Source organism: Falco cherrug, chromosome 2, assembly GCF_023634085.1.
Source record: "Falco cherrug isolate bFalChe1 chromosome 2, bFalChe1.pri, whole genome shotgun sequence".
Taxonomy (NCBI): domain Eukaryota; kingdom Metazoa; phylum Chordata; class Aves; order Falconiformes; family Falconidae; genus Falco; species Falco cherrug.
In genome coordinates this window covers 71358551-71386086 of record NC_073698.1, presented here as the reverse complement: position 1 = coordinate 71386086, position 27536 = coordinate 71358551, and the positions used below count along the sequence as shown (strand labels likewise).

Sequence of the window (27536 nt, the reverse complement as noted above, 5' to 3'; positions counted from 1 at the left end):
ATGAGAACCTTACCTGGCTGTGGACCCTCTGGTGAGGTAGCTGCCTCCTTTGTGTCTGTGTTATTTTGTTCTAGGTACCAGTAAGCAGTGTTGTGAACTGCAAGGGTTGTATTTCATGATACTTGGAAGACGACATCTAAAGATGAGCACTTCTTGCATTACTTTCTTCAGACCAGAAGTTCTCATGTCTCAAACTATCAAAAGCTTTGAGGCTTTCGTATGGAGGTGACTAACTCTCGGGTTTTAATGTCTGTAGGACTAGATGCAAACTACATCCAGGCTGTTCTTCCACTTCTTCCGCCTCCTTGTGTGATATCCATTTAGAAGGCCTCAATACTAACCATCACTTATCCATCCTGCTAAGTATAAACAACTGTCAGTCTTTTCTCCCAATATATGTTTACTGGAAGAGTGATAGGAGTTCATTAACATTTTTGACAGTAAACTGACAAATTTGGATTTTTAATTTAATCTTTAATTTGGAGCTGTTCTTGATGTCAGCCAGGTCCTTCCTTTCCTTCTCAGGGGGCAAAAATAGAGTGGGGTAGTGCAAAAGAACGTATCAGGTAATCTGTGGTCCCAGTGACTTAAACCATGTACAAATCAGTTGGCTACAAGAGCCGTGACAAGTCTCCTGCTCAGGACCAAGCTAACCAAAAGAACTTGGGGCTAATTTGCAGGCTGCAAGCAGAGCAACTCCTGTTAACAATTAATTAAGATTCTGACAGTGTCGAGAATCATACCACTAAAAAAAATAATACTAGTTGTGTCTCTGAAACACTTTTTGGGTTTTAAAATCAAGTTCTTGAAGACAGTGTTTTCTTTCTGCAGTTAGTGTAAAGTTTCATTACATGTTCCACTTTTATGTTTCATGTTGTTATCACAATAACAAGTTTCTTGGCTGAAAAATAATTTATTCTGAATAGCAAATGTTTCATTATAATGAACAATAGTGAGGTTTCTTTCAACATGATGTATAATGGAGATCACAGTGCCAAGAGAAGCTGAATTATTACTTCCACATTATAAACCTGAATCACTGAGGTTTCCTGGGTAATTTTTTTTCATAGGAAGTTTGACTTGTAACAGAAAAATGAGCAGTTTTTAGAAAGTGTGAATTTAATAAAAGGCACCTTTATGCCTCATCATTGCTATACACACACATTTGCTTCATGTAACTGTAACATACATTTGTACTTGCTAATCCTCCGAAAAAGAAAAAGAGTATTTGAAGTCCATGAAAACAAGAAAACTTTGAAGTGCTGTTAAAATAATGTGAAGATTAAAGGGTCTATATAGAAACTTCATTCATGAGGAGATTTTTTTCTTCATTTCAATGTTCAACATTTCTCAAGAACACACTCTGTTAATCTGTTTTTTCTGATTAATATCAGATTCAGAGCCTCTTCATGATTTATTTTAATAGAAACAGATGTTATCGTTTGTGTGGAATGGAGACATATTCTGGGCATTATGTAACCTCCTTTGGCATTAACTTATGCTACATGTTTTTCCTTCATTCTGCCACAACATTGTAATTGTACCCAAATTGTTCTCAATGCGTTTCCATAGATACATAATGCGTTCAGACATTGTGTAATATATGCCTTGGTCTCACAGATGGCTCTTGTTTTTAAACTCCGAGATCTACTACACCTGTAGTTTTCAAATCATAATTGGTACTGGTTGTAACACAGCAGTTTTTGCATATATTTCAGTGCTGTCCACAAGCTCTGCTTTTGTAGCCAGTGATGAATTATGCAAAATCTCTGCCAGCCACCAAAGTGTTCATAGAGTGCTATGGGCTCAGTTATCATGAACTCTCTCCACATCTGCAGGGATGTCAGAAGAGGTGGAGGATTGAAAGCAAGGGCTCCAGCCCAGACAAGGGAAAGAACAGAAAATTTGGGAAAACCGTATGAGCATGAAGGACCTGTTGAGAAACGGCTAGATGCTGGAGCCTTTTTAAAGATAGTTTGGCCGATGTGACACTTACCTGTGTTATAGTTTGAATTTCTCCTTCAGGAGTTGCTCTACTTGCAGCCTGCAAATTAGCCCCAAGTTCTTTTGGTTAGCTTGGTCCTAAGCAGGAGACTTCTCACGGCTCTTGTAGCCAACTGATTTGTACATGGTTTAAGTCACTGGGACCACGGATTACCTGATACGTTCTTTTGCACTAACCCACTATTTTTGCCTCCTGAGAAGGAAAGGAAGGACCTGGCTGACATCAAGAACAGCTCCAAAATATGCCTTGTACATACACAACTGTTTGACCTGCCTTTTGTGGAGGGCTTTTCCTCTTCCACAGACTTAATTTATTGCTGTGCTCCTTTTAAAGCCCACTGGTTCAATGACCAACCTCAGCTGGCAGGGAAGGCCAAAAGGAGTCTGATTTCTTTTGAAGTGAAGACGATTGTTACTTCAAAAGCAGGTCAGCGGATGGGCTTGGACTGGGAAACAACATTTCATTTGGATGTTTTGAGAGGCTTAAAAACCTCTGGGTTGCAGCTGCAACCTGTGTAGGAAGTGGTATGCTGTGTAAGCCAGACAGAACAGACTGAACAACCCAAAAGGTACAAGAGAACATCCTCTATCGTTTGCTAAATGTATTGTAAAACCCTCGCTGAAATTAATATAGGAGTCTGTGCTGGGACTGAGCTAGGGTAGTGTTACATAGAAGCACAGGTGCCCCAGCCACTCGCTGGAATTAGTGTAGCAAATCTGCATCAGCCATTCTCACTCATTAACTGTAATTTTTGTCAGTGGAGAAGTATATGAAATAAGAAATTATTACCTAGTAGTCCCATCTTCTGGATTTAACATAAAATTCCTAGTATGCAGACCTTGCACAGGTGGAACAGGTCACAGCTGCATGGCCTCCACATTTCTTTACCCAGTTGCTTGTGATATTTTCCCCAAACTTTAAGGAAACAGAAAGACAGAGAAGAGCAAAGGAAGATTCCTCTTAAATGTTGTGTGTGTATAGTTTTGTTATCTCCCTTTAAATAAATTTGACTAATTCCTTATTTTACCAAAACAGTTAAAAGCTATTCAAAAGAAGGAAGCAATTATTTTTGTAATGTTTAAATAGAGACAGTTTGAAATCTTTGGCATTTTATAGATACAAAGTGACGTTTGGCACAAACCTGCAGGCTATTCTGCTTCAAAACAGAGCACAGGCCAAATATATGCAGTGGGTAAGCTAATACAAAATTTTAATACCAATTACAATAATTTTCTCTATGTTCATACACTTGAAAGGTTGTTGCCGACTTTCCCTTGTATGTTCAAAAGCAGGGATAATTGCACTTCGTTGCTGCAAAAGAACATTAACTTCTAGAGGAGTTTGACTTCTGCCAGGGCCACGTTTGCTATTGGGTAGCAACAGTGATGATGTTGATGCACCTGCACCAGCTGACTTTTTAGCCATCCATCTTTAGATTTCAGTCAATGTCTACCTGTAAAGATATGCTCAGAAAAGTGAGCGCAGTGGCAAGTTCTGCTCCCTATAGTGGCAGAGAGGAGTTTGAAGATTTATGTGACTGTGGGTTTAAACCACAGCTGACAAGTTCGTTGCATGCAAGTGTGTTGATAAAGATTAGGTTGTGTGCAGGAGGATGGACATTTTTAATATGTAAGCTCAACACAACATACTACATTTAGGTGGGCATAGCTGTCTGAAATTAATAGTTCATCATGGTGATTTAACTGGAGAGTAATAACACTATCTATCTGTTCCTTTTGCAGAATGGCAGTAGTTCATGACAGCATATTGATTTGGAAGACTTTTGTCTAACTCTTCAGGTTTGAAAGATAAGAATTAGTATCTCTGACCTCTTCCTGTGATTCATCATGGTTTGCAGCTTTGGATTCTTGCAGCATCAACCTTAAGTTTATTATCAGTACTAAAATCTGTCTCCAGCCTTGTGATAAGTGAGAACAGGTGGAAATTGAGTTGTGGGGTGTTAGTTTCTGGGCTAAATATCCGTGTCAGGGTTTCCTGCAATAGTGGGAGGGGGCTGGACCCACTAACTGAGATTCTGCCTACAGCCCTATGTTCTGGCTAGAATTCTTTGAGCCCTTCAGCAAAATGTTCCAGGAGGTTTGATGATGTGTACTTAAACTTTCGGAAAGCTTTTGTGGAAGAGTCCTTTGCATGAATTGCCTGAAGCCCTGTGCCGAGACTGCAGAGGACTGTCATTGACCACACAATAGCTATGGAGTCAGGACAAAGCAAGAATAAATGTCAAGGTCTCAGAGACACAGACCAAGGCGTCTGTGTTTGAAACCTTAATTTCTCATCTGGGTAATTAGGAGAGGAAAGACACCAAAATTTGCAGATTATTTTAGTACATTAAGGACCAGAGACAGGAAAGCCTTTCCAAAAACACCTTTCAAAAATGGTAAATGGACTGACAGGACCCTGCCAAGAAAAATTGTGCTGACTGTTGGATGAGTGTCATGGAATCATAGAATCACATAATGGTTTAGGTTGGAAGGGACCTTTAAAGGTCATCTGGGTCAACTCTCCTGCAGTGAGCAGAGACGTCTTCAATGAGATCAAGTTGCTCAAAGCCCCATCCAGCCTGACCTTGAATGTTTCCAGGCATGGGGCATCTACCACCTCTCTGGGCAACCTGCTCCAGTGTTTCAGAAACCTCATTGTAAAATATTTCTTCCTTCTGTCTAGTCTGAATTCACCCTCTTTTAGTTTAAAACCATTACCCCTTGTCCTATCATTACAGGCCCTACTGAAAAATCTGTCCCCATCTTTCTTTATAAGCCCCCTTTTAAGTATTGAAAGGCTGCAATGAGGTCTTCCTGGTCAAGGCTGAATAACCCCAACTGTCTCAGCCTGTCATCATAGGAGAGGTGCTCCATCCCTTTGATCATTTTCGTGGCCCCTCTCTGGACCCACTCCAACAGGTCCATGTCTCTCCTGTGCTGAGGGCCCCAGAGCTGGACACAGCACTGCAGGTGGGGTCAAACCAGAGCAGAGGGGCAGAATCACCTCCCTCACACTGCTTTTGATGCAGCCCAGGATACTGTTGGCTCTCTGGGCTGCAAGTGCACGTTGTGCGCTTATGTCTGGCTTTTCATACACGATGTGAGTAACAAGTACCCACATTGCGGCATTTTGTTGATGTTCTGTAAAAGTGCATAGGTTGTGGTCTCCAGTACCTAAATATCTACAGGTGCAAGGAGGTGGTGCCTGGGATCTGGTATGCATTCCAGTCCTGTGTGTAAAACTGCTGGTATCCTCCATGGCCCTTACTGTGGAGAGCTCAGCTGAAGCATCTGTTTAAATGTTGTGTTTGCTCTGAACTTGAAAAGTGTACAGAACCATTTGAAAACACCACCAAACACGATCATGCACATAATGCCCACCCATGGATATATTGTGTTTAATTCAGGTTTTCTATCACAGCAGGCCAATGCAATGTACATCGTTAAAGATGTAGAAGGGGCCCCTTCTGAAGAGGGGTTGGAAGAATAATGTCTGTGAGGACACACTGAGGCAAAACTGCTCAAATCCCTGAACTTCAAATAAAATTTAAATCAAGCACACTTGTATGCCGCACCTTACAAACACAAAGGAGAGCTTAAATTTTAAAGACAACCTTTCTTTTATAAGAAGTCTGGTATTCCTAACTCTCTAGATCATATAACTTCTGCGATTTACTGGCACAACATAACAGCAAAAATAAACATTTAGTAGCTGATATAAAACTTGGATGACAAAGTAGTGTCCCTGCAGAAGTCAATGGCAAAATTGTAACTGTATTAACGGGGTCACTTTGTGTGTTTTTACTGGCTAGAGGTATGACAGTTGTCTCGATGCAAACGGACCTGTTTCTTCAGAAGAGTAGGCTAGGGATGTTAATGGAAAGCTTCTAAAGGACTGATATATTTATAGTGCATCTAGTATCTGAACTGCTCCATCTAAAGGTGGTATCATGCCACTCTACTGAGAATACTTGCAGTGATCAGTCACTGGCTGCAGCGAGACAAGTCTGACTTCAGAGCTGTGCTAGAGGACATAGAGCAACCCTGGCTGAAGAGGATTAGGAACTAATCTTCCATGCAGACAGTAATTTTCATCCACTGCTGGCCCTTGTTAGCAGAGAACTGATCAAGTGAAATGCTGGGCCAAATTGTTCCTGTGTGTCTGATGAAGGGGGCTTTTCTCTGGGGCTTTGGTGTGTGTGCAGGAGGTCTTGCATTCATAGATTCACTGAATCACAGAATGCTTTGGGTTGGAAGTGACCTTTAAAGCTCACCTAGTCCAAATCCCCTGCCACAGGCAGGGACATTCTTCACTACATCAGGTTGCTCAAAACCCCATCCATCCTGACCTGGAACACTTCCAATAATGGGGCTTCCACAGTGTCTCTTGGGCAGCTTGTTCCAATGTCCCACCATTCTCATCATAAAAAAAATCTTCCTTACATCTCATCTAAATGTACCTTCTTTCAGTTTAAAACCGTTACCCCTTGTCCTGTCACTATAAGCCCTGGTAAAAAGTCTGTCTTACAAACCCTCTTTATATATTGAAAGACTGCAATAAGGTCTCCCTGCAGCTTTCTTTTCTCCAGGCTGAACGACTACATTTATCCCAGCAGAGCCATTTGGCCTTGTGTTGCTTGATATCCACCCTTCCTGCCACAGTGTGTATAGTTGTGGCAGTTGCTAAGCATGTGAAAGACAAGGAAATGCTAAAATAGCCTTGGCTTTTTAAACAATAGAAGTTAAATAAAAAATTGTAGTTCTTATAACGTAATATGGGCCTACTTGCTATTTTTATCCTGATCATACTTCTATACTACTACTCATTGTACATGCATTTGAACATCACCCAGTTTCACAGTTAAATTTAAAAGGCTTAAGAGCAATGGCCACACCTAAAGGGATTTGGAGTTACATATTGCATGGCTAACACACCATTCAGATCAGCGGTGTGATGATCTGTACTACGTTATGGCACACTGGGTTTCAAAGCAATTCATACTCATTAGCAGGAAAAGTTAAATGTTGGTTGTGGCCTGAGTGTGAAGGAACTGGGTAATTTCAGCACCTAGTGTGTGTATTACCTGCCTTTGTTCGACTACCAAGTTTTTATACTTGGCTCTTAATACATTCCAGGCTTTATCAAATTAGAAATCACAGCCATCATTTTCATTCCTCCCTTTATAAACTGGATGTGAGGAAATTTTGGGAGGTAAAACCTGATCTGATACATCCTTGTTGTGCTACCTGACACGTTATTGTTCAGGATTTGGGCTAAATACATGCATAAAAGCCAATTAAGTTACCAGTTCCTGTGACAGCAGTGAAGGCATGACAAGGATAAACTAGGCATGGCGTAACTATCAGTAACTCCAAAGTAGCAACATTGACAGGACTTGCGTGTTTCTGTTTGGTTACAAATCTATTCATGTTACTTCTGAAATTTCTGTATTTTAAAATAATATACTTTAAAGAACATTAAATAGCTGCTACCACTCTCCACCCCTATCAGAATCCCATTCTGCCAGTTTAAGTGCTGTCACAGGAGACTGTCTCTGGTGACGGTGACAGTGCCAGCGCTGACAGCCATCTAGGTGCTCACACAGCAAAAGGTCTTCTGACAGCTTAGAAAAGTGTCAGAATAGCAGATTCCCATTTTCAGTAAGTATTTTACTAAGTTAATTTTGTGACTGTTTTGAAATTAATTTCTTTCAGAAACACAACAGAAAGCAATTTACACAAATGCCAAGAAAGCACATGAGTCTGTGCGTCTCATGAAAATAAAACCTTGAATTTTAGCTAAAATTAATTAAGCAGTCACCTGTTCCGTTTTGCTCTTGCTCTCAAGAAGTTTAAAAAAAATCAAATGAGGTTTAATGGTTGTATCTAAATGAACAACATACACGTTGCTGTTTCAGTCGGGTAAGTCTTCGAGCTGACAAAGAAATTGCACTCCAAAGTAAAAGGTTAAGTGTAACTAAGCAGCAATTAGCTATGTAACAGATGGTGCTGTGGCTAGAATGGAAATACTGCCGAAATATTTAAAACAAATGACAGTGTCCTTTCCCCGTAGAGTTATTGGAACTGCATTTTTCCACATGACATGCCCTTGTAATTCTAGGTTTAGTGATGAATAGTGGAAATTCCTTGTACTTAGGGATTTTTGGCTTCTTCATCCCAATATCACAAAGTTTGTCCCTGTTAGAAAGAGGGAACAAGGGGAAGCTATCTGAGGGAGCATTGGATGGTGGACATTCAGGAGCTGTGCCAAGCAGGTGTCCTGCACCCAAGACTGTTCTCAGTTCCCCCCTTGCCCTGAAGGTGACTCCTTTTCAGCCAGTACAGACAGCAGCCCCCTCCCGTTCGTGGGGTCAGACAGATGGCTCAAAGCATGGAGGGAGGGAAAGGAGAATGCCTGAAGCTCCCGCTTACCCCGCTTAGCCAGGTCTAACAACATATTTTCCTCTGGGCCTTAAAAGACTTTCTTGGGAGTTCGGACGTGGTTCTGCGTCAGTGGGAAGTGGCCTCCTGGCACTCTGCATTGCCTTTTCCCAGCGTAACGTGAGAGTACCTGAGGACCTTCCAAAGGCGCTATACTCCTGTTACAAATCAAACCAGATCTTAACAGAAGCATGCCAGTCTATGTATTAATTTTTTATATATATGTCCTGTAAATGTCTTTTTTTTTTTTTTTTTTTTCAGGAATGAGAAGAAATATATAAGCAGATACTGGAAAGAAGTGAAAGTTGGAGACTTTGTGCAGCTTCGCTGTAATGAAATTATACCTGCTGACATACTGCTGCTCTCCTCAAGTGATCCCGATGGGCTGTGCCATATAGAAACAGCTAACCTGGATGGTGAAACTAACTTAAAACAAAGACAGGTGGTGAGGAGGTTCTTAGAGCTGGTAAGTCACCATTCCTAACTCTCATTTAAGGTAAGAATTTGTTTCAGGTAAGTAAATTGTTTACCAACCCACTCTACACCAGCTAAATCTGCTTGTTCTAGTAGTGTTAATGAATTACTGTTATGGTTGTCATTAAAATACTAGCACTTGCCAACAGCTGACCTCATCATAGTATCAGAATTTTGACCATAATTTTCCCCTGAATTTGAATAGGAATTATTTGGGGCAATTGTGTGCGGTTGGAAAACGGGGATTTCTAATGGCTTCTATTGTAGCTTGAGTTTTGAAAACACATTTTAACTGCCCAGTGAGAAGATATTTAAATATAAACAACTGCTTTTCCTGCCTGTAAACCAGATCAGTTTCAATTAGGAATTTTGCCTGAAACTCTATTGCAGAATATCCCTCCAGCACTTGGAGCATTAAAGCTTGTAAGATTTAAAGGGACAGCATGCATGTATTCTGGAGGTGTCTGTGCTGAAAAACTGTTTTATTGCTCTCTCACTGTGTTTATCTCCCCCAAACAGCACTATTTTTAAATAAACAAAATCCAGATCAGTTACTGTCAGCAGCATTAGAGGAAATTACCTGAAGTTTTACACACTTTAATAATCCTCCTGAAACAGTATTTGTTTTTATGCCCTCCTCTCCCATCCCTCTTGCCAGCTAACTCCGGTTTCCTGTATTTTGTCAGGAAAAAAACATCATTCTCTAGAGCACAGCTACATCTTTTTTTCCTATGAGCTCTCCTCATTTGAGAAATTTTGCAAACAATGGGAGCTGCTGTCCTTGCCACTGTCATCAAAAGTAACTATAAAAGCCTGTATTTGTACTGAGGTAGATCAGCATTACTGAAGTTGCAATCCAACCTATAGGATAAAAATCAATGTGTCTTCCAGATAATTCTTTATGATAGATAGAGCCTTTGAGTAGCATGTAAAAACATGAGATAAAAACTTGTTTAACCATCAGTGATTTCCACATAGAGTTTAGACATGACACAGCAGCTCCTGCCACGGCAAGAAGCTTAATCAGCTACAGGCCAAAAGTTTAAAAAACTCCGTTTGTTTCAAAGAAGCTTTTGGAATTGCTTTCAAACATCCCATCCTGTTCCCACTGAGAGGAAATTTCACCCAGTGGGTAGAGCTCCAGGGAGGTACTCAGATGATGTATCCCAGTTGTCTGCCAGCGTAGACTTCCTTCATGACCTCAGGCACGTTATATAGGGCAGAAATTATAGATTGCATAGGCTACTGAACAGAGATGCTTTTTCATGTTTGTTATAAGCTAAGGGCATGTCACAGGTCTGTCTCAAAGGAAGCTGGGAAGGTACCAGTTCCTCCACTCATCCACAGCAGATGGTTGGATTTCTGTGATCCAAGACCATCTGACACAGCAAGAGGTGTTGGTAAACACAGTGAAAGGAATTGATGCGTCCAAGTACAGATCACCACAAGACTGACTTTCAAGAGCCTTGCTGCCCAGAGGAGTTCCTTATACTGTATCCCTGGCTTCCTGGTGTCAGAGTCACAATTCAGCACTAGGAGTGTGATTGCTGGAAGCTGTTGAGCTAAGAGGGGACCTGCTGACCCTACAAAATCCCCTGCTCCTGGAAGCTGTGACGCCTAGATGTGTGCCTGAGCCATCAGTTGTGGAGTCACTCTTTTGTCTTTAGCCAATGAACACATGCATGCATTAATACAGCAGGAAAACTGGGAGGGAGTATCCCTGCAATCTCGTGTTTGGCATACTCGCTGAGGTTTAAATTGCTGATCAAAACCAGGCAGCTAAAGACTTCAAGTCTGGGTTTTGTATGGTTTGGCAAGACCTGTAACGTTTAGACTGTTGCATGGAAATGAAGTGGCAGTGCCATTTCCTCCTCAAAGGGGTTAAAGGTTCTCAAAGACTGAATTGGGTCACATTAGGGAAGAAGGCTGAGGAGACAGTGCCCACCTAGAAAGGCAAAGCTAAGTTTATGTGCCAGACCGTTCAGTACATCAGGGTATACGTGGCTTGGCTTGCTCAGCATACCCTGCTTTACTGAGGAAATCGCTTACAGTCAGCTTTGTAGACACCTAACACACTTTGCATTTCAGGCCCATCCTCCTTCTGTATCTTAATTTTTTGTATTATGATTATGGAACTTTTCTATCTCAGAATTGTGCTCCAAAATACGTGGATAAATAATTTTTTAAAATAAATTTTAGGTCACAAGATGCCTAGCTACGATAGCAGTGAGGTCCATAATAAATTTTTAGGGTTTAAACTGGGGTCAATGACAGAAAGCTCATTCATTCCAATGAAAACAAGACTGGGCCCCAAGAAGTAAAGTATTGAAAGAGGGTTTGTAAGAAAACCACATGTGACTACCTCCCCTCTCTTAAAATAGCTAAGAAAGCAGGAAATACCCAAGCCCAGGTTCCTGCGTCAACTAGGTTGTAGGCAAAGTGCACACTTGCAAGTACCGAGTCCTCAGCAGCTGCAGCATCACAGAGCCTCTCTTATACATCATCCTATAATTTATCCAGCAGAATACTTGCCATCCTCATTAAAGTCCTAGCCAAAACCTGTCTGAGCATGCTGTTAATTCATGCAGCAGCATTAGTTTCCTCACCCCATACTAGTAGGGGTAGACTTTTACTGGTTCTTGAAGGTGTTGCCCTGTTGAGAGACACTCAGCAGCAGGATAGAAAACTACTTGGGAAATGTTGGATCAATAGTAGGCCCACAGCCAGCTACATGGAATAGCAAAGTAATGCCCATTTTTTGAAGTGAAGCACAGTTCCTATCTAGGTATGTCTTAAGTTTCCACAGCTGGAGAGAGATTACTGATGGATCTCATAAAATACATTGCAAGACTGGAGTTTTGTTGCACCAAATACTGACCATCCTTTTACTCAACCTCAGAGAAGTTAATTTCCAAGTGTTTTATAGGACGTCCATCCCAGCCTGTTCATGCATTGGACAGGAATGCTTTTACATTTTTATATTACCATTGTACTCAGCAGAAAAACTCTGTTTTGTTTATAGCCGTTTGGTTCTGTGTCATTTTGCAGCCCTGTTGTTCAAACAGTAAAACAAATAGATTATGTAGTCCTGACCCTGTCTTTCCCACACTGCTAAATTCTTTCCCCACCTCCCTTACAGAATGACATGCCTGGTCATGTGGCTTATCATGGGACAAGAAACAGAATTTTTTGGAAGCTTCTTCTTAAAGTATCAGCTGTCAATAGCTGTCTTTGAATAATGTCTCCAGCAGTATCTCAAGCATTTAAAAGAAGCTGTGTTACAAAGCTTGGCCTTTCTGTGTTTCTTAAATGAACTAACTGATAACTTCTGAGCACGTGCCTGTGAAGCAGCTCGATGAAGGATAGCTATTTCTATATCCATCACTCTGCTAGGCATGGGAAAAGAGCGGGGGTGGGAACAGTTTTTTTAAGCCACTTCTATGTTTTCCTTATTCTGTCTCCCTGCCCTATGCCCACCCATGCAAATTGCAGTCCCACAGGTCTGTGCTGAGCTGCTTTCCATGGAGAGCCTGGTTGCCAATTTGGAGTCACTGAAGCGGGGTGTGTGCTGGGCAGTCCTCTTGCAACCACAGCACTCTCTCCAAATGCTCTCTTCGGAGGCCAGCAAGACCAGCGTTGTTATATTCAGTACAGCTGTCCTCTGGAAGGGCAGCCATTCTGCCAGCATGCTCTGAAGGATCTTTGTGTGTCTCTCTTCAGCATTAGCAGCATATAAGGTCCATAGTTTCAGAGAGTAAAAGATCTTATAGTTTCCCCCTTCCAAACCTTTGTTCATAAAAGTACCATTCTGATCTCTTTTTAGCCTGACTCTTGAAGCAACAATAAGCAATTATTGAAGCTGTTCTATATCCTTGCCTCCAGTGCTTTGCAGGCATTATTTTACTCTAAGTATATGCTCAGAAGATCCAAGATCAGCATTTGTGGGCTTGGATTGGACCTCTCTGCTTGTGAATTCCAAGAAACTGTTTTCCTTTATAGTGCAAGTGACCAGAAATATTGCTAATTTTAGTGCTGCTTTGATTTGTCTGAGTAATTTATAGTAGACTGGGAACACACTGCTTGTTAGCTTCGTGTGTTTGTTAACAAATGTGATCTGTCTGACATAAACCTGTACTTTCTGTACATGATTCTGCATTCTATCAATACACAAGCTGTAAGAAGAGTCACTGATATGTCCCTCTGTGGCTTGTATGTCTGAAGATACCAGTTTGAATGTATACCTCGTTGTTCTATACTCAAAATAGTCAGTCAAGAAAAACCAGATTTTTCAAAGGCCTTGACATTTTTTCCTCTGAGACTTTAAATACTCTAGTCTTGTTATCCAGCTGCTGCAGTGACAGGATTTGTTAGAAGTGTTTGAAATGGTCAGAAATTTACTTCTGCATGCTGTGTTTTTAAAGCCAAAAGGATAGTGGACTGTCTTCACACTGAAACACGGATCAGATCCATGTGTGCAGCATGACACGCTGGCGAGTGCAGCTTGGAGAAGGCACTGTGCTAAATCCCACTGTGAGTGATCTAACAGTGACCAGTAAGCATCTCTTGGAAAAAACGAGTGTTTCTTGGTATTCCACCAGTTTTCTTCTAATTTCTAACCCACCCTTGCTGCTGCCGAGTCACAGCAGCCATTTCTGGTGCACTGGATCTAATCAGAGACACAGTAGGCAGGAGGAATCAATGTGTTTTCTGTGCTACTCTGCAGGCTGCTGTGCCACCACACCCTCCGCAGTTGCTTATGGAATGTTTTCCATCCATCTGAGACGTAGTGTCAGCCACTCTTCAGAGTGGATAAGCAGATACAGCTTGGGCTGCAAGAGCTCAAAACTCCCTTTCAGGATTCATAAACTTGATTTAGGATATTTTGATAGTATGAATCTAGACTCATGAAAAACATTTACATTTCCTTGCTCCACTGTTTCTACTCAGTATGCCTTTTAACAAAATCCACAAAGACTCACTGTGGATTCTGGAGCAGCTTATGGTTTATTAACCACTGGCCACGTCCTGGGTGTTTATGTGGAAAACTTGAGCTGAAAGCTAAGCTAAATCTTGCAGCTTCCATCCCCTGTGAGAAGGTGCATGTATCCCTCTCAGAGCTGGTGGGGCTAGGGGATGCAATTTTTTCCCCTTCTCTTTTTCTCCTAAGAGTAGACCTTTGTTCAAAACAAGCTTGTATTAGCGTGATTAAACAGGTTTAGATAGGCCTTGCAAATTACTATGTGGCTGCTTATTTACTTTGTTTAAAAAGCACATCTGAATTTGGTGTCTGCCTGTTTGGAAGGGTTCATTTGCATGCAGACTAGCACCACATCAGTCTAATTTCCTCACAAGTCAGTATGTGAACCCTTCTGGAATATCTATAAACTCAGAGCCTGTGCTTACTGCAGGCACTTTTGCTCATCAGTTTCCAGCCTGGAAGCTGGGCTGAATTGACAGACCCAGCTTTTATTCCTGTTCTTGCATAGTCCTGGAAGCATACTGGGAACAGCTGGACTTAAGGAACAGTTCCACAGCTCCATGTTCCAAGCATTAAGCCATTTATACCATCTCTTTCTTTCCCTGTGAGTCCTAGGCAGAAACTGGTCCAGAAGAGAAGACCACTTTCTAGAAGGGCTGAACTATAAGTCTGACAGTTGGTGGCTGGAGGCTTCACTTTGGGAAGGGCAACCCATGCTAATTGCATGCATACAACTCACAGGGCAGCTTTGGTATCTCAGTGTAGATGTTCCTTTTGCATTGTTTTTCTCCATTTAAAAAAAAAAAAAAAGGAAAGAAAGCAGTTTTCAAATTTAGGTTTAGCCTAAACTGAGATTTCTTGTGTAGCCATCTGCATTGGTTAAACTAGCCCAGTTGGAGAGAACAGTTGAAGTTAAGCTAGGACAACTCCCAGACCCAGTTTACAACTCGGCTGCTGATACAAGCTTCTTATCTCGAAGGGTCTGATTGAGTCTAAAGTAACACAAGAATGGGCATAGCTATACTCTTCCTGTCAGGCCTTATCCCACTAATACCCTCATGCTATCATCCACTTTTAATTAGTGGGAATGGTACAATGTTATAATCAAGTAGATGTGAACTGGTCAGCATACTCAATGTTGTTTATACTGAAAGTACTTTAACAGGGTAGAATCAGGCCACAAGAATAGTGAATGTCTATATTGCATCTTTTGGGGGTTATCCCTTTGCCTTTCTGTTTTTGGAACATTTTGAGAAGGTTCACCAGGCTAGGAAAAGTGGCTCAAAAATTCCAGATATGCACATGTTAAAACAGCAGATTAGTGCTCTGTCCCACACGTTGCCAAAATTAGATTTCCCTGAGGGAGAAGAGAGTTAAAAAAAAATAACCAAAAGAAAACAATGTTTTTCCCTATGTACTACCAGAATATTAAATTTATTTTTTTTTAGTTTTACAGTTTAGCTTAAGATATTAGAGAAATAAATCTTGTATGAATACTTGTGTTTATCAGTGCAAAATGCAAGCATGTTACATCCCATTAAGACCTTTGTCCGAGGTCATGCCTTGAATGTTCAGTAGATTTCTGTGATGAGGGTTGAATTGCTATGAAGAGCTCTACACCTATATTGTTGTCTCTTTTTTTGGGTAGTACGGTGTTCAGAGATGACTTCTGTGGAAGCCATGGACACATCTAGTTAGAAGAGGAAGCAACTCCTGTCTCTCTAATAGAGAAACAAACATAGAGCAGCTGCATGCAGAGCAGCCTGGTGCAGAGCAGGACCAAGTCAGTGCTGTGGCTAACTCTTGTGCAAGCTAAAAGTCCTAAAGGAAGGCTGAGAACAATTTTTCACTCTGCTGGCTTACCATGGCATTTAGTCAGCAGTCTCACACTGGAGGTATGGGGAAATAAAAAAGGATGATGGTTCACTTCCTCCTTGGTGAGCTGTGAGCAAGGTTATTGTCTCTTTCTAGTTTCCATTGTGCAGGTGTCCAGGCCACAAATTTGACAATCAAGAGAGGTTCATTAGAGGGTCAAAGAATTTGAATAACTGTAAGTGAAAAGTTTTAGCATCTTAATCTTAGCATTGTGGGGAGCAGAGGAAGAGTCCAGTTCTGAAGAGTGCCGAGTACTTCACTTTTAGCATTGGCTAAAATGCTGTTTGGTTTGTGCTTAAATATAGGTTAAAGGGGCTAACTTGATGAATCAAAGTTTGTGTCTTGGCTGTGAAGGACCTCCCATCCCTAGGGTAATCCTTCCAGCACTGGTAGAACAGTGGCAAATCCATGTAAGGAAATATATTATGCCAGTACTTGTACTGCATCTGACCTTTAGAGAGGCAGGACATTTCATTCCCTGTATCGATAGTCCAGCATCTGTCTGTTCTGCTGTTTCTCTGAAAAAGCATTAGAAAACATGAGGTTTGCAGACAAAATAAAATGCTATACTGCTTTTCTGTTATAGAGAAGTAAACATTTACATTTAAAGCAAGTTAAAGAGAGATTTTCCAATTTATTTATTTTTTATTTTTTTGGTCATGACTTTTCTGGTCTCTTAGCCTAATTCAGTTTTACTGAACAAAAGTTTATTTCTGGAGCTGTTTATTCCTTAGCCATACATTGGCCTGTCAGCGGGGAACAGAAAGTATCTGGAATATCTGTCCTATAACGCTGAGAACTCATGATTTTAGGGCAAGTTTTTTGAGCTGGAAACACATCACTCTACATTTGTCTCTGATACTGCAGCCCCAGTTGGCAGTATCAGTGATTAGGTAACGATGGAAAGACCTTCTTTTCCAGAGCTGGCTTATTAAGCCATGTGTAACCCCAGCCATGATGGTATGGGCTCACTTTCCTTTGGAAGCACTGAGATGGAAAAGGGGTCTGCTTTCCTGCCAGAAAAGGCAGAGCAGCAGAATGAGGAACTCCTGTATTTATCTCAACATCCAGGATGTGAACCCTCATCCCACTTCTCTTTTCTCCACCTGCTACCCTCCAAGTCTTTTACACATTTTAGTACTGATAAAGCCATGGAGGCCAGTAAAAATTTGCATTAAAATGTTACTTGCATGGGAAGTGACTGGTGTATGTCTCAAAGCTGTTGTTTCAATAAACTTATGAAAATTTCCATTCATTGGTTATACTCAGGTTCATACTTTCAAGGTCTGCTATGACTCTGTGATGGTCAAACACTTTACATATGTGTATATTCTTGTGAGAGAGCAAGCTATGATTGCGCTGTAGGTACGTGACTGGAGAAGATACTGTTCACACAGAACTATAGTGCTTATACTTCCATTTGGTTTTGAATTAAAAACATCAGTAGTGCATGGAGTTTAACCGACAGCGGTGCTAATACACTAATTCAGCTTTCTTACTAATGACACAGTAATGGACTGGTTTACACCAAAGCAGGGAACACTTAGCTCTTTGGCTTCTAAGAGAAAGAGAATTTGATGTTTAACATTCAACATGGTTAGAAAGCACTTATAAGTTGTTATAAGCCTCTATTTAACTTTTATAAGCTTGTCTGCTTATTATATTTTTGGCCTGACTTGATTGAATAGCAGATTCAAAACCATGCCCCAGATGGCTAAGTATACTCATATACCTGTATAGCAATGTGGACTGAATGGCTGAGATGACGGGGATCTGACTTACAAGCTGCTGCAGTGTAACAGGAAGAGATAAAAATGACTTTGTCCTGCTATTAACTACATGGAGGTAGGAACATCAGCCACTGAGAAACAAAAAGCAATGGAGCATCTCCTGGTGCTTCACAGGAAGCTGTTTCAATGATCTTTGGTTAAGGCAGATAGCTGATAATGACATGGAAGAAAAATTACACAAGTTATTTTATTAATTGATGCTCTACCTGTTGGTCTTATCCCTGACATTCGATGTCATTGTTTGCACTTCCACATCTCACATTTATTGAATGCTTATAATAATGAATGTTTACATAAGAATCATGTAGTCATAGAATAGTTTGGGTTGGAAAGGAACCTTTAATGACCATCTAATCCAACACCCCTGCCACAGACAGGGACATCTTTCATTAGATCAGTTCCTCAAAGCCCCATCAACCTGACTTTGAACACTTCAGTGACAGGGCATCCACAACTTCTCTGGGCAACCTGTTCCAGTGTCTTACCACCCTCATAGTAAAAAAATAATCCTCATATCCAATGTAAATCTACTTTCTTTGAGTTTAAAACTTGCCCCTTGCCCTGTCACTGCAGGCCTTAGTAAAAAGTATCTCTCCATCTTTCTTATAAGCTCCCTTTACATATTGAAAGGCCTCAATGAGGTCTCTCTGCAGCCTCATCTTCTCTAGGCTAAACCCCAACTGTCTCACAGGAGAGATGTTCCAGCCCTCAAATAATTTTCATTGCCCTTCTCTGGACCCACTCCAACAGGTCCATGTCCTTTATGTTGGGGACCCCAGAGCTGGATGCAGTACTCCATGTGGGGTCTCACCAGAGCAGAGGGGCAGAATCGCGTCCCTCGACCTGCTGGCCACAGTGCTTCATATGCAGCCCAGGAGACAGCTGGCTTTCTGGGCTGCAAGCACATGTTGTCGGCACATATCCAATTTTTCATCCACCAGGATCCCCAAGTCCTGTTCCACAGGGTTGCTTTCAATCCATTAATCCCCCAGTCTCGATTGATATTGGGGATTGCCCCGATCCAGGTGCAGGACCTTACACTTGGCCTTGTTGAACTTCAGAAAGTGTTGAACTTCAGGGTCCATCCCTTAAGCCTGTCAAGGTCCCTCTGAATGGCATCCCTACTCTCAAGTTTATCAGCTGCACCACTCAGCTTTATGTCATCCACAAACTTGCTGAGGGTGCATTCAATCCCACTGTCTACATCATTGATAAATAATGCTGGTCCCAGTACAGACCCTTGAAGGATACCACTCATTACTGGTTTCCACTTGGCATAAAACCATTGACTGTAACTCTCTGGACACAGCCATCCAGGCAATTCCTTATCCATCTAACAGTCCATCCATCAAACCCATATCTCTCCAATTTAGTGGCAAGAATGTTGTGGATCAAAGGCCTTTCAGAAGTCCAGGTAGATGACATCTACCCAGAGGATAAGATAGCTGGCGAGGGAAGCCTGTACAAGAGTAATAGACTCTGCTGTTCTGCTGTGCTCTGATTCAACAGGTCATATTCATGTATGCTTTTAATTCCACACTTAACAAAGCATACAGATTACTGAAGGCTGCACAGGAACTTTGTAACCACTGTGCGTGCCTGAAGCATGAGCCTGGCTAGAGTGCTGAACAGGGTAGCAAACCTCAGTCTCGGCCCCAGTGATACATGTTTGTCCCCCTTAGCTCATTTCCCGGTTCTGCTGTCCGGTTTTGGAACTGGCAAGGCCATCATGAATTTCTTTTCATAAGATCTATGCAATCAGCTGTTGTCTGAAAAAAATCACCCTTGAATTCCTTGATTTTTTGAAAAGGTGTTTTTCACTTTGCTACTGAAGTCTTTAGCATGTTGACCACGAAGGAACTCGTTCAGTGAAATAGATAGTAGATGAGACTAGACAGACCAGAGAGCAGAGCTCTTAGCCAAAGTATTCTGCAACCATCCCAACTTCCCCCAGGTACCGTGCATGCCAGCCACAGCCTTGCTGCCCTCAGACTGACTATTAACCTTCACAGCTGCCCCTCCACCCTCTCCACAGAGCTATAAGGGAAGTACAGAAACAGCAAGGGTTTAAGCAGAGAAGGTGTGCTCTGAATGCCATGTTTGTGTTAGGAGCATTAATAAAGCAGGTATGTGATAGTGCATGTTGATACAAGACACAAGTCCAAGTGAAGATGGGATGCCAGTGTCCAGCTCAGGGAGTTTTTACTTGGCTATATAGCCTTCTCATGATGGAGATGCTCATGGAAAGGCTGACAAACTTGTGATAGTGCTGATATGAGTGTTGCCCTGTAGTATTTGGTGAAAAAAGTGTCTTTTCATTAGGACTGCTTCTTTCCCTCTGTGCTCTCCTGCAACTGGCTGGTGTTGGAGTCTCTCAGTTCCTTGGGCAGTTGCCCTATGTTACAGGTTTCCCCCACATCCTAGAAATGTTTCTTAAACATGATGCCTTGCAAGGTGAAGCTACTTTTAACCAGATTCCCTGTCTCCAGGTTGAGATGGACTCATCAAGCCTTCGTGTGTTTAACTGCGTCCTCGCATTACAGCTACCACTGCTAGGTTTTACCATTCATAAGGAAAACCCTTCATTACCAGCCACTGTCTCTTCTGTCAGGACTCTGATGTTCTGGGTTTTGTTTGTGGATTGATGTAAGAGAGGTGTTTGGCATTTCCCTCTTCTGGTTGAAGGGTCTTGGTCCTTCCCATTCCCATTTCTTCTGGCAGAACTGCATCCCACAAGAAGTCAGACTGGCCAGCAGCCCAGACTAGAGCAGGAGCAGGCCAAGGTATATTCAGAAGCTGAGCTAGCTGTTGTGCTGCTAAATTAAAATGACCGTGCAATGCTTCTGCCACTAATAAGTTTTCTCCAGCAGTTAAAAAATGCATCAGAAAGACTTCTAAAATCTCTCCAGAAAGGGGAAGGCACTGAAGGGTGGGGAGGGTTACATCTTGCTGAGTGTCTGTGAGCATGAAGTGAAAAGCTTCTGGAGGAGCAGTGTGGGTTGTACAGTTTTGTGAGCCCTTGAGAGGCTGGATTTGTGGTTTAGTTGAAGCGCTGAGCTAATGCTGAGGGTGGCTCTTACAGACAGACTATGAAGCCATTCATTTATTTCAGTGACTGGCTTTTGGAACAGTCAGATACCACTTTCTTAACTGTCCAAGTCTGGGTCCATATTTCAGCCTTGACATACTCTGTTCTCTTACCACTCTCCAGTGCTGCTATAGTCCATGAACGAAGTCATTCACACCACTGTAATTTTCAGTGCATTACTAAGGATAGCCATAATCCCAAGGGATGTTGAATTTGCATGTGTGTATTTTCAGCATTGTTGACATTTTTTTGGTAGTTTTGTCCTGTGATTGACTAACAGCAGTTTCTTCAGCTGGCTCTCATATAATTGTTGAGGTCTTCCTAGGCCTTGCAAGCAACACATTTCTTTTCCTGCAAGCCGGGTATTGTGCTGTTCCCTCATACTATTTTGTACAAAGGGGAAAACTTTTACTTAAGTCAGCCAGAGGAAGACCATCCCCCCTAATGTGTATTTGGCTTGCTCAGCTCTTCCAGTGACTCTGAATAGCGAACATCTCAGTTCCATTTAAACAAACAGTACTGAAAAAAATCCAATTATAGTAGTAGTTGTCAGTGTGGAAAACAAAGCTATTAAATTCTGATGTACGGGTGGATCTGTTTAGTTCCTAAACAGCATAGATCAAACTGTTTCTTCCTTTTCTTGTGAATTAGTGGCACAGATAAATTCTGTCAGAGACTAATGCAGTTTAGACATTAAAACATTTCAGTCTTTTAGTCTATAAACAGTCTGCATGCTTTGGATACGTAAAATCAATATGTAATTCCAGTTGCACATTAATAAAAGGTCAGATTAATTTTATATGGTAAATGCAGGGTACTGCTATATAAAGCAACAATAGGATGGACCAATGCATTAGGAGGATGTGTTCTTATTGCACTTAAAAGCTTTCAAACTGGAAAGGTGTTTTTCTAGGCAGATTTTTGTCTATTAAATATTTCTTTTGAGTTGTCTCCATGACTTCATTTCTCCTTTTTTGTTTCCTCCAGAAATACATGCCAAAACAAGTCCCAGAGCCCTCATTTAGCCATTGTACTGCAGGGAGAAGTCTGGATAAGTTCCCCAGCATAGCCAGTAAACACAGCGTGATAAGTGGGTAACTGTCAGTGTCACCCAAGGGCATCCTGGGGTACTCATGCTGTCCTGTTAAAAGGAAGGACTGAACATCAGACTCAGGTTTCTGCAGCAGTAAAGTAGGGCAGATGAGTAAAGGAAAACATTTTAATAACTATGCATTATTAATATCACTAACAGGCCATTAAATCACCCATACCACACGCATTTAATGAAGGGGAATATGTTGTTTGAACACTGTGTAATTGTCAAACTAAGTCATCTGGCAGAGCAGCATGCTTTGCTTCTTGAGCTATGACAGTTTCGTGAGGTTGCCAGCAGTCAGAAAGGTTGGCATTTCACTGTAGAGATTCAGAATTATCTTGCAGCTAAAGCTCCAAAGTCATGTTGGAGAAAGCTAAATTCAGTCTCCTTTTTTTGTGACAGATCTCTGTAGTTCCTTCGTCTGTCTACCTGCGGGTTTCCCACTCTGTAGAGGTGTTGTAACATTTTCCTTTCCTCAACAGTATACCTTTTTAGGATATAAGTTTTTCAATATTCACCTGAGAGATAACAGAGAGTGGCTTATTTTAAGGAAAATTTTGAATAAAACACCTTTCCATTATGTTTTCTTCTCCTGTGTTTGTTGTGCTTCCCCAGAGAGACAGCCCAATTCTTGCAGACCTAAGTTACTGTTTTAAATGGAACTCTTTATCAGGTTTAACAGGTAAAGCATTGTTAAAGCCTAGTCACAAAACCCTTTACATCTGCAATTTAACTTTAATTTGAAATTCAGCTTTGAAGGAATCAATATTTAACAGGATTTTGCAATATGACTAAGTTTGCTTACATAAGGAAAATAAGCCTTCCCATTGCTTCATTTAGAGTAAGAATTAATTTCCCTAAATGTTAAGAAATTGGAAGAAGTAGGATTTATGGATAGGCTGTTAAACAGTTTCCTAGCAAGAAGACTCTGGAAGAATTGAAATATATTCTGTGGAATCCCTGAGTATATAACATATCTAATGTAAGTATCACTGTGTGTCCTTTTGACAAGTTTTAAGCTCTCAGAAATACCTCTGAGTTTCTAAAGGGTCAGCATTTTTTTCAGAGGAAGGCATTGAACTAAGGGCATTTTGACAAAATCAAAATCTGAAGTCAGGTATTTGAGGAAATTCTGTTTATTATTATGTAATTAAATCCCTTCTTTTTTTTCCTCTTGTTCTTTTTTTTTTCATTTTGATTTGATATTACTATGGCAGGAGAGTGGAGCAAGAAGTGGTGTTCACTCCTCTGATGTATCTTGTGCATCACTTCATACATGCAGAAACCTTCAAGACCCATTTTTAAAATTATATTGGTAAGAAAGAATTCTTACCGCTAGAGTGAAGTGGATAACGTTTAGTCACCGAAGGCTTCTGAATGCAGGGTACAAACAACTCCAATGGGGAGATACACCTGAATGTTTCTATGCATTAATGGTTGACCAAATGGTGTATTTCTTTATTTCTGTATTTCTGAAACTCTCAGACCATATGGGAAGAAATGACTGAAACCTCTGTTTCACATGTTATGACCTACCCACAGAAAAAGAATGATGTTGTGCCATAGTGGTCACAGCAACAGGTGCCTGGTGTCTTGCTGGGCCACACAGCACTGGACGAGGCATGCCACCAGTTTTATCTTCTCATCCCCTACGTGCAGGCCTATGGTCATTCTGTATTTCAGGCAGTGTTTACCAACCATCCAACCATTCCCTATATTCTCCAGAGCAAAGGCATCCAGATATATCTTGTGGTTTTACTCTTTTGAAGTGACTTGCATCCTATTGCCGGTGTGCAGGCAGCACAGCTCGAGAGCCCTGTTGTAGAGTGACGTTGTTGTGATACCATGATGGTGATGTGAAATTCAAATCCAACAGGAGGAACGGCATCCATCTGAAACACCAGCAGAAAACCAGATTGGTGCCTGTATGGATGATGCTTATATCCATGCTAACTCTGTTAGAAAAGCAGAGGCAATACCTAACATTTGAAAAAGAATGAAAGTATTAGTTTTTTAGAGCCTGTAAGTGCTAAGATAGCGTGTATAGCATGGGCAGAGGGATTTACACTAGTCCCATTTGCTCAAGACAAAGGGAACCAAGGATTCTGTTTCCTTTCAACTTCATGGAAGTCAAATCTGCATTTCTTGACTTCTAAATATCATCCATCTCATAGACCATTGCTCTTCCACCATTTCAAAGAGAATTAGAAATTGATTGGCCTGGAGGGAGAGAAGCATGAGTGGCAATATGATTGTCTGCAGCCTTAGAGTGTTAATGCAGGAGTAAAAACATTTGAGTTCTGGTTGCTGTTTCTTTTTTTCTTTTAACGTAACTGAATGTGCTTGACTTTGCATAGACTTTAACATACATGGTGCTCATAGTGACTTTTTTCAAAGTCAACACTCACTGAAACTAGCATAATCCTTTCTGGCCCTTCTTTTAGATTTCTTATTTCTGAGTATCCTTTCAAACACAGTTTTTCTGTAATGCCTTAACAATGACCAGTCTGTGCTTCAAATAAATTAAGCACTACCTAGCAGTGAGATACTTGTCTTAAGTGTAAGCATCAAAAATCACTAATGTTTGAATAACCTTTTCAGCTACCCATCATACGTGTACAGTCACTATTCGGTTGCTTCTTTGTAACACATGAAACATGCATGCTGCCTCTTCATAATGCAAGCTGTCTCCCTATATTATAGACTTGGTTGGCTCGACATGAAAGATTATTCTTTATCAACACAGAACACCTCTATATTATTTGTGGAAATTATGGGATAAGATTGCATATATGATAATAATATTTAAGAACTATGAAATTATGCAAAGCCTGGCCTTACTTTATTTTACAGGGACTTATCCTTAGAATTAGTCATGGCAAGTAAAATGTATGTTGTAGCAAAAGGAGAACAGGTTGTTGTTGTTGTGGCTTAACTTCAGCCCAAAACTAAGTACCATGCAGCTGCTCACTCACCACCACCACCACCCAACAGGGTAGAGAGAATTTGGAAAAAAATAAAACCCTTGTGTTGAGGTAAGAACAATTTAATAACCGAAATAAAATATAATAATAACAACAACAATCGTAATGAAGAGATAGGGAGAGAAGAATAAAATCCAAAAGGAAAAAAAAACAAGTGATGCACAACAGAGCTGCTCACCACCCACTGACTGATGCCCAGCCAGTCCCCCAGCAGCTATCTGCAGGCCCCAGCCAACTCCCCCCAGTTTATATACTCAGCATGAGGTTCTATGGTATGGAAAATCCCTTTGGCTCGTTCGGGTCAGCTGTCGTGGCAGTGTCCACTCCCAGGTTCTTGTGCTTCTCCAGACCTCTGGCTGGCAGAGCCAGAGAAACTGAAAAGTCCTGCACTTAGTATAAACATCACTTAGCAACGACTAAAGACATCAGTGTGGTATCAACATTATTTTCATACAAAATCCCAAACACTGCATTATACCAGCTACTAAAAAGAAAATTAACTCTATCCCAGCTGAAACTAGGACAGTTTTTTAACAGAAATACATGAATGACATGAACAGAATTTGGCCCTGGCCTTTGCCATCCAACAGTTTTGTGAAGTTCACTGGGGAACTTATTTGCAGTCAGTGAATCTCTCCCAGGTTTATATCAACCAGAAAGTCAGTTGTTCAAATCAGCGGTGCACAAGGCACAAGTCTGGGACACATGCAGAAGTACTGTATAATAAATACGATACGTACCTTCAGAAAAGAAAAAAAATGCCTCCAGCTGCTTTTTGTGAGTAACCTGGCCTTGTTGGTGTGCACTGGGAGACCATAAGAACACCAAATCAGTCATGTTTTCAGGGAAATCAGGAACTGGAAAGCCTCAACTCAGGTTGCAGTCTGCCTAGGCATGGAGCTTTTCATCCCTCTTGAAGCTGGGACCGCTTTAATGCCCAGCAGTTCTGTAAGTGGCAAGCATGACACTGAAAATCAGGCACATCAGATAACTGATGCACAAAAGTCTGGGGAAGAGCTATTCTCAACCATATTTTGATTTTGTATTCTGAGTTGTAACAGTGATGCAGAAAGAGAAGAATTAAAGGTAGTGGCAGAGAATTTAATTTTTTCATGGACTTCTACCCAGAAAACAGCACAAATCTTGATTTGTGCAGTGTGAAATCAACACTTTTGACTTTAACTTTGTTTAGCTGTAGCTTCTCAGCTGTTAATATATTAGACCAGCATCACAGTTTCTGTTTTATTTGCTGCTGAAGTGTGGATATCAGCATAAAAAGGAACAAAATATTGATCATTTTGAAATCTTATGTTAACTTTGTGCTTCTTTATAACCACCGAAAGCAGTCACATGCAGGCACTGTTTAATATATTTGTTCATTCATCTACTGGAAGGCATTTTCACATCAAAACAGTGTCATCAGCTGTTATATACAATGTATATCTACCCTTCCATTTCACAGAGAAGAGATGAAACTATTTGATTTATTAATAAATGAAAGAGTTTCTGCCATAAATCAGAATTCAGCAGTTTTGTTTCCTTACATAAACTACTATTTTAATTGGATTTTCTCACTTCCCAGATATTATCTGGTTAAAGACCATAATCACATATTTCAAGTTAATTGTAACAGAATACAAATACACAGACGATAAACTTAAAAATAAAGAACTTCTATTTCCAAAACTGAGTTATAAATGAAAAGAATCCAACAAAGGAGGGAGAAAGACTACATGGTAGTTGCATGGTAGCAATGAAGAAGTTGAGTAGGTTTAGTCCTTTCTGATCTTGACAGGATCTTTCTTCTCTGTGAAGACTTTATCTCTAGATTTTTAGTAGGTTTTTTCTTATTTGTAAAGTCACTGGCTTTGCTGACAGGCTTTCTTAGCAGAAAGGGAATTCAGTCTGCAAACTTCCAGTTGCTTTAGAAGCTAATGTATCCTTACAGCACTGAGACCATGCTCTCTCTGCTGAGTTCAGCAGCGATAGAAAAGCTGCATTTTATTACATTGGGTTTTATTTTTAGGTGTCTTTAGGATTCCCGCAGGAGCATTCATCAAAGATGTTAAGATTTCTTTTGTTTCTTTTTTAAGACCACTGAATGAAAATTTGTGCTAAATTAACTGTATTATATATAGTATGTTATAATAAAAAGACAAGAAATGTTTCCCTTTCCAGTATCTTCATTTTATAAATGCAATTTAAGTTACAGTGGTGACTCTTCTTTAACACAGTCCATAGGCAGACAGTATATTATTAAATACCTTGAGCAGTGTATATGGATTATTTTTCTTGTAGGTTTGTTTGAGGCTTCTTTTTTCCTGCCAAGGAACATACCAGGGCAAGGAAGGAAAAGATCATGTTCTGGAGCAGCAGAGCAGGTGTTACGCAGACAGCACAGGCTTTCCCAGAAAAACAAGCTTTGGTGTGACTTGGGAGAACTTCACCTTCTCCAAGAAGCTCAAGTAAAGCCAGCTGCCATGTAGCTCTGGCTGCTACTGTATGTCTCTGTAATGTGAACCTTTTGGCTGCTGGAGGCAAGGATACAGGCAGAGTATATACATTTTAGGAGCTGTAGTAACAGATTTCAGATGTCAAGGCCTAAAACCTTCGTGATTTCTGTTCTAGCCAGAGATTCCTTCCTTGTGACTGCTGGTGTCTCTGCCTGTCTGAAGTGAGCAGCTGAGGAGTGAGCATCAAAGGAAGTGAATGTGTTGCTTTACAATATCTGCCTTATTTTACAGCCCAAGGATGTCTTAGGCACCTCTGTAGAACTAGATACTTCCAAGCATGTCCAGCATCA

The 27536-nt window shown here is 40.9% G+C and overlaps 1 protein-coding gene across 1 annotated transcript in view; it reads left to right on the top strand.

Annotated features, from left to right (window-relative positions):
• The window catches only part of ATP10A (ATPase phospholipid transporting 10A (putative)), a 118481-nt gene that overhangs the window by 34812 nt on the left and 56133 nt on the right, over positions 1-27536 (top strand). The window contains exon 2 of the mRNA XM_055702287.1: positions 8710-8914. Coding sequence (XP_055558262.1) covers positions 8710-8914 — 205 coding nt within the window. The remainder of the gene's footprint in view (positions 1-8709; positions 8915-27536) is intronic.